Source organism: Amphiura filiformis, chromosome 9 (genome assembly GCF_039555335.1).
Source record: "Amphiura filiformis chromosome 9, Afil_fr2py, whole genome shotgun sequence".
NCBI classification, from domain to species: domain Eukaryota; kingdom Metazoa; phylum Echinodermata; class Ophiuroidea; order Amphilepidida; family Amphiuridae; genus Amphiura; species Amphiura filiformis.
The window spans coordinates 50,360,739-50,373,678 of NC_092636.1; the positions used below are offsets into that span (position 1 = coordinate 50,360,739).

A 12,940-nucleotide genomic window follows, 5' to 3' on the forward strand; every position below is an offset into this window, starting at 1 on the left:
GAGGGCATGAGGCTGTTGATCAGGTCACCCATCTTCAAATGGTTGATAAATCAGTGAAATACTATTAAGAAAATTGACAAGTTACATCAGTCTTTGAGATCACATCCCTAATGAATTTGTATGGGGAATTCCTTATAATTGGGCATAAAGAATTATTGTCTCTCTTGAAAATGCAGTGTTTTATAAATTGTAGGGGTTATTTACTACATTAGTAAATATTCTAAATGTGCAAGAAATTACATGTATGGGGAATAGTGCAGATTGCGATTGATGGACCGCTGAATGTCAGTTTAAGGGAAAATTCTCGTATCAAACATTCAACTTATATGAATCTTATTGTGTACCTCCCCTATATTTTACACTGTATGACAACATAAACATTAGCTCAAGTCAATGTCCCCAATACACCACTGATTGGTTTAAATTATTCCAAATTGTATATGGGTCCCAATGATATGCAATCTGAGTGTGAGTTCAGAAGCATGGCAAAAATACTAGTGACAAACCCAAGACATCTATATAATCATATTACTACTAACTACTAACTAATGGCAATTTAATACATGAAGGTTTTTAACATTGTTAGTGGTTGCTTACTGCTTGTGGTGGTGCCAGCAATCCCTTTAAGACGCCATATTTGCTAGGAGTGTGATACATGCGACTGACTTGCTGAAGTCCATTGGGTAGAGCCACTTCTACTGGCACAGTACAGAAATGATGAATGCTGGGACGGGTCTTCACTTCCTCGCCATCAACTTTCTGAAATTTAATAAAATTGCAAACTTGTGAATAAAATTAGAGAAATGGAAAATCATGGGAAAACTGTACTGCCTTCAATTTCAGGTAGTTATTATATCATAATTTTACAATTTTGTATATCCTAAACAAAGACAGATATGTCAAAATTAAAACAAGCAGCCAATATCTGTATTTTTAGCTCTGATTTAATACCTTATTTGTTGATATTTGTTGAGAATTAAAGAAACAGTGATCTAAAACCAAAGGAAGAAATGAAATCAAAAGTTGCACTTTTGTGTTCTAATCAATGAAAGCACAATGCAGTTTTAATGTCAGCGCAAGTTCTCTTGTTTGAGAATGATTTGGGTACATATCAATAGGACATGCAGTGGAGCAACTTTTGAATTTACATCTTCCTTGGGTTTTTGAATTGTTGTGTCTTTATTTCTTCAACTATTTCAACAAATGAGGTCTTAAATTCAAGCTAAAAGATGCAGGTATTGGCTGCTGGTTTCAATTATGATTATGTATCGTCTTTGTTTAGGGTATAACAGGGGTGAACATAACTGGTACCTTCATTCTTTTGCTTACTGTATTATAAAGCAATGAAAGTGTGGTCAAGAAGGGTATCACTTAATTATAAAATGATAACAAAATAATCACATGATACCCTTCTTGACCCTTCTTGCTACCCTATATTATGTGATACTAATGTTTACCCCATCAATGGCAGGAAGATGCCAATAATAGGAATGGTCTATACACTGTGACTCGCCTCACATCGCTTGTGAATGACAAAAATAAACAGTCCCAGACGATAAATTTTATTCCGAAACAATGCCTGTCATGATGTACGAAGTAGAAAATACTTGATGGAGCTGTGAAAAAAAATCACGCTTGTTTTCACTCAAATTATTGGCTATTTCCATGTTCTTTCAACAAAATGCAGTGCCAACTCTCTAATATTTTGTGTTTCTTGTTATTTGCCTTCAGGGGTCATAATATGGCAGTATTTTTCCTTGTTTAAGTTTACAGGTGTAAATTATCTGATCTCCAGCATGACCACCATGTAGAATTTCAGCGAAGCCGGCGATGGTGTTTCATGTTATTTCTCAAATCGCAGTATTTTAAAATTCCCTAAGAAATGAAAATAAAATGAATCCAGGGAAGCCCACAGTAGGGCCTGGTACCCACTAAATTTAGGTGAACCAGGACTAACTTTTTACCAAAATTGAGTCCTAGCAGAAAATCTGTTAACATCACCCATGTTTCTTAGCTTACTTCAGTTTTCCTGAGTTCTTGCGGTGCCCATGCTGATAAGAATGACACAGATGAGCTCTGGACGGTTGGTTTGCCAGACACCTGTTTACTGACTGGATCATATTCTTGTCTCGATACCAACGACTGGGATTCACCTTCAATATTCATGATCTCTTCATATCTCACATCTATAGGAGCATGAAGGTCCTGTATCAAAATAAGCACAAAACATTGTTAGTGCTAACTTTTTCTGACAAACCTTTCTTAAATCAGAAACAACCATGTCCCTAGATCTAAACACTTTGAAATGTAAATACAAGAAGCTATGTGTCCCTTTAATTATATTGCCAACCTGGTTGCTATGTTAACACCCTAAAGGGGACAGTGTGCCCAATCTGGGGACAATATCCTCAAAACCACTGTTTATTTTATAATGTGCTATTCCAGTTGAAATCCATACACCCCCTATGGAAGACATTACCTTAATTTTCCACACAGGGAATAAGATTACAAACAAGGTCACCTGAATTGGTGACCCCATTTAAAATCCACACACCATGTGTGAGAGATCAAGGTAATGTCTTCCATAGGGGGTTGTATGGATTTCAACTGGAATTGTCCCTTCTTTGAGAGCAAGTGGGAGCAAAGGGAAATTTCATATCAATGTCTACCACTGTTGACATGCTTTTGACCTCAAATGTCAACTTGAAATTTCTACCTTTTTTTTAAATCCAAATTAGGCTAAAACAACATATCTGCACCAATTCAAAACACCCACAACTAGTCAGACCTACAATATTGTGCAAAAATTGTTGGGACAAATGATGTTTGAAAGATCAAATTCCTGAGAATTGAACATGAGGCTCAAATTCCTGAGAATTGAACATGAGGCTCAAATTCCTGAGAATTGAACATGAGGCTGAAAATACATGATTCGTTTCTTACTCCCCCTCCCCCTGAAAACAATGTTGGAGCAAGCATTGAGCGCAACCACTTGTTACTATTTTTCAGCATTCAACACTGAATAAGGGGAGCAGGGATGCGTGAAATAAACAAACTGTTCCAACCTTTTCACACGGGAGTGTAGCCACACAACCATGGTGACCACTCTGCCTGTCACTTTGCCCTGTGTCAATCACTTACCTGCCAGGCTTGCTCAAGATCAATCTCTTCCAGATCTTCACTCTCATCATCTCCAACAATGACAACTTCTTCCTGGAACTCTACAGATGGCTTAGACACAACCCCTTCTGCTGCTACTGGTGTGCCTATACTGTCTCCAGTAGGTGTTTTACCTACTTCCTCATCTCTTGATGGGGCCTTGGAGGTTAGATCCTGGAGATTAAAAAACAAAAATTGATTTATGTAATAATTTCAAACAACACATTTTTTTCCCTGTTTGATTTTATATCAGCCAAATACACCCTTGGGCATCTCAAACAAGATGAGCAGCACCTATCCTTGCTCTGATAAAATAATGCTAAAAATGGTTGTATTTCTTCACACATCACTTTTACAACACAAATTCAGAGGTTTGTCATATGCAATGGAACCCCGAAGAAAGCATTTTTTTGTCAGGTTCTCATCATACGTAGTATGATCCTGGAAAAATATTTGGCACACTTGTACTAAACATCTGGGGGCAGAGATATACCAAAAGACAAGCAAAGTGTGCCAACGCAAGGAAGGAACAAAATCAGAAGTTACATTTTAATATTATAATAAATGTAAAGCACAATGCTGGTTCTCTTGTTCAAGAACATTTTGTGTACAAATCAATGGGGTAATGGAGTAATTTGCATCTTCCTTGGGATTTTTGATCACTGTGTCTTTATTTCTTGACCAATTTCAACGATTGAGGTCTTAAATCCGAGCTAAAAGATGCAGTATATATGTGACACGATCTGGTCCATGGGGGGCCAAAGGCGGCAAATTTGAAACTGAGATAAAGGTAAAAATATGGAGTAAAAAAGAATAAAATACTTAAGAAAATAGGCATCAAAAAACTTCAGAACTTAAGAACCAAGTATGCTGGACCTTTGGTGTTTTCAGTAAATGATAGCCTATTGTATGTATAATGTATTAATTACAGTAACTCAATTTTCGAAAATGCCTTCTTTGCCCACCCCCTGGACCAGATCGTGTCACATATTTGCCTTTGTTCAGGATATACATTGGTGAAAACCTTCATTACCTTGCTGTCTGTATATCAGTTGCAACAGAGAGCCAATTGGGCTATTCCAGTTGAAATCCATACTCCCCCTATGGTAGACATGGTATTAAATTCCCACACAGGGGATGCAGATTTCACATGGAATCACCCATTCATGTAACCCCATTTTAAATTTTACACAATCTGTATTGAAGATTTAGGTCAAGTCTTCGACCGGGGTTGTATGGATTTTTAATTGGAATAGCCCATTAAAACAGAACCATACAAGTAGACTACATAATTGGGATATTTGATGAGTGACAGATGGACAACAAGCTTATTTCAGAGATACTTCAAGTTAAGCTGGCAGCAAACAAAAACTTGCAAAGTTTTGAACCAATTCATGACAATAATGTTTGCATGACTCACCTGAGGAGTTGTGGTTTCTGTTGGTAACACTGAAGTAGTTCCTTCTGTTGCACTTTCTATCATAATATCAGGTAGTTCATCTGTGAGGAAATCAGATTAATTACAGGTGAAATTTTTAAACATGAATTCTGGATTCTAAAAATGTAGATTAACAATACTTTTAAAGGGGCATTTCGTGATCCACAGCCTCATCCCTCCTCTTTTCTCAAAAAATTAAGATTTTATATCACAGGAAACCTCTGGCTACATAATGTTTATATCCAAACATTTGGCAGATTAATTCACTTGGCAAAAATATCATCAAATTTGAGTCCATAAGAATCAACTCTCAAACAATACAGAAGACCATGCCTATTCTTGTGTTTGTTAAGGAAAGTTGGCTCCCATCATGGACTCAGGTGCAACTTTTATAACAGCCTCCTTTTTACATAATGGATCATTGTGGCCAACCACAATATGTGATGCTATAAATTGGTATAGATGTGTAAAACAAATAATACCATACCATTTTAAATTTTTACATTTCGTAAATATTTTCTCGATTTATTTCAAAAAGCGTTCGGGGAATTTACCTTCATTTGCTGGTGCCTCTTCAGGTTCACTTTCTTCTTTCTCTTCATCTTGTGTAGTTTCTTCAATTTCTTCTTGTTGTTGTGAGTCAGCTGCACCTTCACCAAGGACATCAGTTGAACGTGATACCACACGGCGCATAATCTCCTGAATCTTGATATCTGCTTCTGATTGAAAGCCCCTGAAAAAATAACACATTTAATTTGTACAGCACAGAAGAAAGTATATTTTTAATGATTGTATTTACTTATTTTGTTGCTTGGAAATATCCTTGGCTGCTGATCATGGTTGTTCACCTTATGGGTATCCATGAGTCTCTAAATCAGGAGTGCACAACTTCGGCTATCAATATAAATGAACACATCTACTGAAGATATGGTGTACAAGTTAAGTGGGTGAAAAAAAGTGCTATAAAAATATTTTCTGTGATTGTTAAACTAAAAATCAAAATCTCTTTTACATAGAGTATGCGATCACCACCAACAGTTTGCCTACTGTATGGGGACTTAGTACAGTTGCTGACTATCAGAGGATCATGTGAGTGACCTGGAAGCCCATGCATCTCCTATGTAAACTACATCCAACATGTGATTCAAGCAGAACAGATAGCCACACTTGCCAAAGATCGCTGTGCATGGAGAAGTCGCAGACTATCAGAATTTTTATTTTAAGATGAGACATGACTTACTTTCCCTCTCTCGCTGCTTTGAGTGAAGCAATAATATCATCTACAGATCTATCCTTTGGCTCATCTGGTAGTGGTTGCAGCTTGTCTATCTTAGTTCTGGACATCCGTCGTACAAGACGCCTATCAGATGGATGAGTTTCACTTTTTCTCCTGAAAATATGATGACCAAAATAATTCAATAGACAGAAATAACAGAGGAAACTCAAGCAGAAACTTGAAAATATCAAAATTGGGCTATTGCAGTTGGAATCCACACACCCCCTGTGGAAGGCATGACCTTAATCTCCTACACAGGGATTGTGAATTTCATATCCCAGTGTTGCCCAACATTCTAAGGGCTCTTTTCGAAATTCCCCTACACAGGAAGGCGTGCCCCATCCTGCAGCTTTCCTGTGCGAGCCTTCTTTTGTTAAAATCCTGTGTGATTATAACACTGCAATTAGCCACTTCACTGACTTAAATTAGGAGTGCGCTTTCCTGACCGTGCTTTCCTAAGGCGCACGCTTAGCGAGGGGAATCCTGCCTTCTTTCTGTGTGAAAACGTGGTAGGGTATTTCAATATGAGCCCTAAGATTGCTTTATTCGCCAACAATGCTAAGTGTTTTATTAATGTAAAAAAACCTTCAGATTGTGAGCAGCTTCAGTCAGACTTAAATGCTCTAGTCAATTGGAGTAATACCTGGGAGCTTAATTTTCGCCCTTCCAAATGCCAGGTCATTTCCTTGACAAGATGTAGGAAACCCGTCCTTTATGATTACAATATGAATGGGACAACTCTTAGTAAAATTGATACCATCAAAAATTTGGGTGTCGACATATCAGCTAAACTTGTCTGGGATACCCATATTAATAGAGTTGTCAAAAAATGCAATCGTAAGATGGGCATGATCATGCGTACAGTAGGGTTCAATGCCCCAGTAAAAGTTACCAGAACTCTTTATAGTTCCCTGATCAGGAGTGATCTTGAGTATGGTAGCTGTCTTTGGAGCGGTACATCCAAACACAACATCCAGATGTTGGAAGGTGTTCAAAGACGAGCTACCAAATTCATTTTACATTATCCTGATCAGGATTATAAGGAGAGGCTTACCAATTTGGACTTACTTCCCCTTACTCTCAGGAGAGACAAAAGTGATCTCTTGTTTTCTTACAGATGTAGGGAGGGTCAATATGATATTAATATCAATAATTATGTTAAATTCAGCCAAGGGAATGGGCAGGACCATCCCACCACTAGATTATCTTCCGATCCATTTAAACTTAAAATTCAATGTTGCAAAACCGAAGCGCACATGACTTTTATTTTAATCGCATTGTGCAGCTTTGGAATTGGCTGCCTTTTGTCTACAAGGACAGGCACACTATTTTGAGGAACTCTTAATTTTGAGCTAATAATCTTACCTGTGTAGCGGTATGCTATCCTGACTGACTATATCCTTAGCTTCTTCCAGCAGCTCAGTAGCTGATTTCTGTGAAGTAACAGAGCTTGCCTTTGACAACTGGCTAGAGGATCTACCAAACCTGTCTCTCACAGGACTTCCAGATGGTCTTGACAAAGAAAGGTCCATCTCATCACTGACATAGCTTCTTGCATCATATTCACTATCATCCCAGGTGCTGGGGGTCTTGGATTTGCGTGCACTCTTTTTGGATTTTAACTCTGAAATTACAAAAAAACTTTTTTACAACTGGCAAGAATGAGTGGGCTTCTTACAGGCTGAGTAAGGAAAGATTCAATGATGAGACAAAAAAGATGAAGAAGAAGAGAAGCAAAATTTAACAGCAGACTGGTATATAAGGAGACTTACATTGGGTTATTTCAGTTGCAATCCATACACCCCCTATGGAAGACATGTCCTTAATCACAGGGGATGTAGATTTCAATTGCAGTCACCTATTTTGTGTGGAAGATTAAGGTCATATCTTCCATATTGATTTCAAGTAGAATAGCTCATTAACATTGCAGCCTAATGACATGGAACTTGTTTTTTGTCATGGAGTTCATGGTGCAATAACTTGGTATCAGATTGAGATCAAGACCACAGCCATGCTTGAACCAAGCCTCAAAATAAGCAGATCTGGTCCAGGAGCCACACATTTGGAAAAAGCAGCTCCTGGTCCTGTGATTATCTAGTGAACCAGGAGCCATTTTTAAAGAGCTAAGAGTCATTTAAATTTCAATTGTATACATTAAATAAAAAACCTGCTTTAACTACCAGGCTCTATTAAAAAAAATGTAGAGTCTGGTTCATATGATTTTGATGTGTAGACCAGGAGCCAAAATGTTATGACCACTGGGTAAATGGCTCCTGAGTGCCTGGTTATTTTTGAAGCTTGCAGAATGCAGATGGGTTCTGAAGCTATCCCTATGTAGCCAATGCAGGGAAAGAAGTGTCTCTGCACCCTACTTCCAAAATGGCAATTTGTCTGGCCACCAAGAAAGTACTTTTGACAAACTAGTCAGCCATTTTGTGTTGTTGAACTCAGAGTGTCTACCATAGGACAACAACTTCAATCTTATCCATTTGTTACATGAAAAAGGCTGCTTTTTTTGGTGGCCGTGCACTGAAAGGTCTTTTTTGGTTTTCAAAATCAGCCCCCTCCTCAAAAATCTTGGTGAAGTGCCAGGGCATCACTTCTATTAAAGTTGCTTTATTTAAAAAAGTTTACTTACTTTGACTCAAGTCCCATTTAGTCTCTTACTTGTCTTTGAATGAAAGGAAGTTGAACCCAAAACATATCACAACTTACTTGTCTTCTTCTTAGGTATTTCTACATCAGCTGTAGGTTTGGCTCTGGCTGAAAACTTGACAGATGCAATGGTTCCAACTTGACCCAGAATAGCTGGTTTACGAGACAAATCTGGTGGGCCTTCGGTTGCCTCAGGGACTACAGGGGTCTCTACTGTTGGCTGCTGCATTGTAGTTGATTCAGAAACTTTGTCTAGATCTGAAGCTGCCGTGATGGTTGATGAACGCTTTGATGATGCCACATTTGCCTTGAAGAAAGAATTAGGATTGAAACAGGGTCAATATCGGGTCTAAATTACAGTCAAATGAAAAATGTCTCATGTGACGCAAGGTGGAAAGGAACACAAATAGACAAAGCAGACTATATACAGACAGGCAGACATATGGAGACTGAGAGAGAAATAGAGCTACATAGAGGGCAGTCAAAGACACAAGTAATTGAGGCAGTCTCTCGTTAAGCTGATACTGGACTTAAGTAATTACTGTCTGTTCTCTTACCATAATAGGCTTGCCCTGCAATCTCACCATCAACTTGTACACTTTGTTTCACCATAAATTTGATAGTGACATTGTTGCTTTTATGTAATTGCGCTGCAAGCCTGCCAATGCCCCCCCCCCCCCCCCACACACACACACACATGTTATACACTCTTCAATTTGACCCTGCCTATTATTTTGCCACAGCAGGTTTGCCCTGTAATTTCACATTTAGTTCTTTGATTGAACTTGTACTTCTTACAAGAGTCACCTTGTAGTATTGCAGTTATTGTTGGCTGTCCTTTTGCCATAACAGGTTTGCTCTCTAGCCCCATATTTATTATTATGCCTATCATGTATGTCTTTAATTATACTTTACATATACCTGTTGTATTGCAGTAATTGCTGTCTGTTGTTTTGGCATAACAGGTTTGCCCTGCAATCCTACATTGAGTTCCCTGATTGCACCAGTACTTCTAACTGGAGTCACTCCAATGGTTTGAACACGAGGCTTCTTCATATCTGCAAAATAAAATGATTGACAAATACATGATCTTTAGCCATGTTTTTTCCTTGCCTAGTTTAATAAAACTGCAAAATAAACAATAAGCTTTTCCATGTTTGCACGGGTTAATAAAGCAGTTACACTGGCTCCCTGTTGAAGAGCGCATCAATTTCAAAGTTTTAGTCACTGTGTTTAAATGCCTCACCAAGAGTGTTCCTGAGTACCTGTCTGATTGTGTTTCCCTGCACTGCCCTGCGCATGCAGGCCTGCGTTCTGCTTCTGATACCACCCTCCTGACAGAGCACAACACAATCAACACACTCATGTCAGCTGAACGCAGGACCTTCTCCTATGTCGCGCCTCGCACCTGGAATAGACTGCCAATTGGTATCAGGGAATCACAATCAGTGGGTATTTTCAAGAGGGTTCTAAAGCCACATTTGTTTCCATAGATTTTGTAGCCTTCACAGGCAGTTCTCATTTATTGTTTCTTCATGTTCTTCTTTTGCTTTGTTTTTTGTTTTTTGTTTTGAGCGCTACGTTCTAAATGTAGCAGCGCTATATAAATATTTATAATGTATGTATGTATGTAATAAAATTGAACAATTTTTTGTTGTATTTGTTTTAGTGCATTTTCACAGCCTTCTTTGTTTGCTTAATGACTTGAAATGCTCACAAACAAAAAGGATTTTTGTTACGAACAGCAACATCAGCTTAATTTTAAAGATCTAATCCACTGGAGGATTCCTAATTCAGGTGAAGAATCACTATTATAGTGATCTCTAAACAACAAAGTCAGTGTGGCACAAATTTTCTTAACAAAATACTCTCTTAAATTTATAAAGGGCATAAATTGACGCAAATTGCATGAAACAGCAGGTAGCTAAGCTCACTGACTCTTAGTCAAACACTCTCTTATATCAAAAGGGAACAAACCAAAATTGAGAAAGCCCTATGGAAGAAAATGCTTTTTTTACAGGACAGATGATGTTAAAAGGTTTATTACATTGTTTCATTATACTCTTTGAAAAACATCTATGTTAATGACGACTTCATTTTGTTTCAGAATGGCATATTACAGTTGAAATCCATACACCCCTTATGAAAGACATGGCCTTAATCTCCCACACAGGGTGTGTAAATTTCAAGTAACACATTCAGGTTAGCCAATTTGAAATTCATACTCCCTAAGATTAAGGTTATGCCCTCCATAAGGGGTGTGTGGATTTCAACTGAAATAGCACATTGGGAGGGAGCTGATTAGCTTTGTAACAAAACTAGTTAACACATTGATTTTGCTCAAAATCCAACCGTCTGTGATTACTGATAAATCATTCTTACACAAATACAAAATAATGATATGAAAGTGAGTGAAAAATAAGAATAGTAATTCTTTCTGAAAGCTATCAAGGCCACACTGAGCAGATTCCTATTTGAGCAACATTTATTTCTCTCACTTCTAATATATGTAAGCATTATGTAGGTCTATGGCAAGAATTGCAACAATTCTAATCTAATAGTCAGTACCTTGAGTAGTGGTAGTTTTCTCCTTATGGTGAGGGCTTCTTTTGGAAGCAGCTGTATGTGGTACCAACATCTGATCCTTATCCAGAGGGTTATATGGTGGCACAGTTCCTGGCTCCTGTACGGTAGGACAAAATATATGTAGATCAGCAAGTGCCATGCAGGGGCATACAACCGGACCCATATTATGAATAGTCAAGAGTTCTATAAATTGTGGGATAGGCTTTTACGACGGGAATTCATAACAATTAGTGGGTTATAGCGGGTTCGCCATCTGACAAGTTTAGAACTGTCAAGCTTTCGTCAGGAGTAGCTTTGACTTCTTCAGGACAAAGTACCTAAGAGTGAGACATGTAGACTGCCCCTTGCCTACTGATGGCTCTGAAAAGAGCCATTCACTGGAAACTGCCCCTTGTTAACAGAGAACAAGCAGATCTCGCCTATCTGCTAAATTTGAAGATTTGGTGACTCTGATCTATAATCTACCTGCCAAGAGGTGGTCTTTACAGTGTTACTTTAAGTGAGAAAGGTCTTGCAATGTAGCTTCATGTGGCTATTTAATAATAAGCAAAGTCTTTACAATGTTACTTCTGAGTGCACTTACAATTTTCCTCACTGGTACAGGCTTGGTCAGGTAATCCGGGGTGAAGTTTGGTTCTGTTTTGCGCTGGTATGGCATATCTTTTTTGCCAAAATCTATAGCCAATTCACTAATTATGTGAAAATAAGACCACAACATTGTCAACTATTATGGTAGTCTCAGCATAGAATAAAGGGGTGATTGTGTCATGTATTTCGTTACTATTACAGGGGTATGATCTATTTGTCATTATTTGTCATAAAAACTGAGATTTTAGTATCAGAAGAAAACTCATATTTTTTTCATTACCCCAGTAAAATTAAAAACCAAGATATATTTTGTTTCTTTGGTGTGAACAAAAACCATAGATCTGGTTGAAAAAGGAGGTGAGATATGATTAATCATGTTAAGGCAGTGGAACCTAATGTTACAAACATTGACAACAACTCTCTTGATTTAGTCATAGATTTTAAATATTTAAAATCTATGATTTAGTTTAACACAAATTGGCATAAAATGAGTTACAACTACGACTCACATTATGAAAGTGCAAAAATTAAATCCTTGTTTTGAGCATAAATTATACACTCCTACGTGTCACCATTATGGCAAAAATGGACAGACTTAATCACTTGGAGATTTCACTATCCAAATGCGGACACACACATTTCAGGGGTTTTTTTATTTGCCTTTAATTACCCTTTAGTTTTCATTAAATGAACAACAAAATATACCTACACATTGTGCACCTTGTGACTTGATTCAACACAAGCAATAAATTCAGCAAATGAAAGAAAAGCAAAGCAAAAAGCAAAAGTTAATTCAAATGTGCAGTACATTTCAACTACAATGCAACATCAGTTTAATATTTTTAAGCAAAACATAGCCAAGCAAAGCAAGAATTCATAGCTTCCCAACATAACAGAATTTTGATAACAGATTAAGGGGTGGGGTATGAACCTTTGGACAGTATTTATTATGGGACATTACAGCACACCAGACATATCGAATTGCATTCTGAATACGAAGAATGTCCTTCTGATATCAAATAATTTAGATTTTTTGAAATTCGCAATGTAATACACATTTTATAGCAAATGATTAAAAATTAATATTTTTGATATTTAACAGTACTCGATGTAAACTTTATAAATCTGATAATATGTACTTAAAGTGTATGTAGGTGGGATAAAAAGCCGACGATCAATTGAAAATTTTGACCTTTCGTATTGAAGATATGGATTTTTCCCAAAACACAAAAAAAACA

At 37.5% G+C, this 12,940-nt stretch overlaps 1 protein-coding gene across 1 annotated transcript in view; it reads right to left on the reverse strand.

Annotated features, from left to right (window-relative positions):
• The window catches only part of LOC140160127 (uncharacterized), a 75,723-nt gene that overhangs the window by 56,970 nt on the left and 5,813 nt on the right, over positions 1-12,940 (reverse strand). Inside the window, exons 4-15 of the mRNA XM_072183405.1 lie at positions 12,412-12,429; positions 11,698-11,803; positions 11,097-11,211; positions 9,450-9,586; positions 8,589-8,835; positions 7,239-7,497; positions 5,838-5,987; positions 5,152-5,330; positions 4,580-4,659; positions 3,142-3,333; positions 2,020-2,205; positions 598-759 (exon numbers count right to left, since the gene is read on the reverse strand). Of these exons, the coding sequence (XP_072039506.1) occupies positions 598-759; positions 2,020-2,205; positions 3,142-3,333; positions 4,580-4,659; positions 5,152-5,330; positions 5,838-5,987; positions 7,239-7,497; positions 8,589-8,835; positions 9,450-9,586; positions 11,097-11,211; positions 11,698-11,803; positions 12,412-12,429 (1,831 nt within the window). The remainder of the gene's footprint in view (positions 1-597; positions 760-2,019; positions 2,206-3,141; positions 3,334-4,579; positions 4,660-5,151; positions 5,331-5,837; positions 5,988-7,238; positions 7,498-8,588; positions 8,836-9,449; positions 9,587-11,096; positions 11,212-11,697; positions 11,804-12,411; positions 12,430-12,940) is intronic.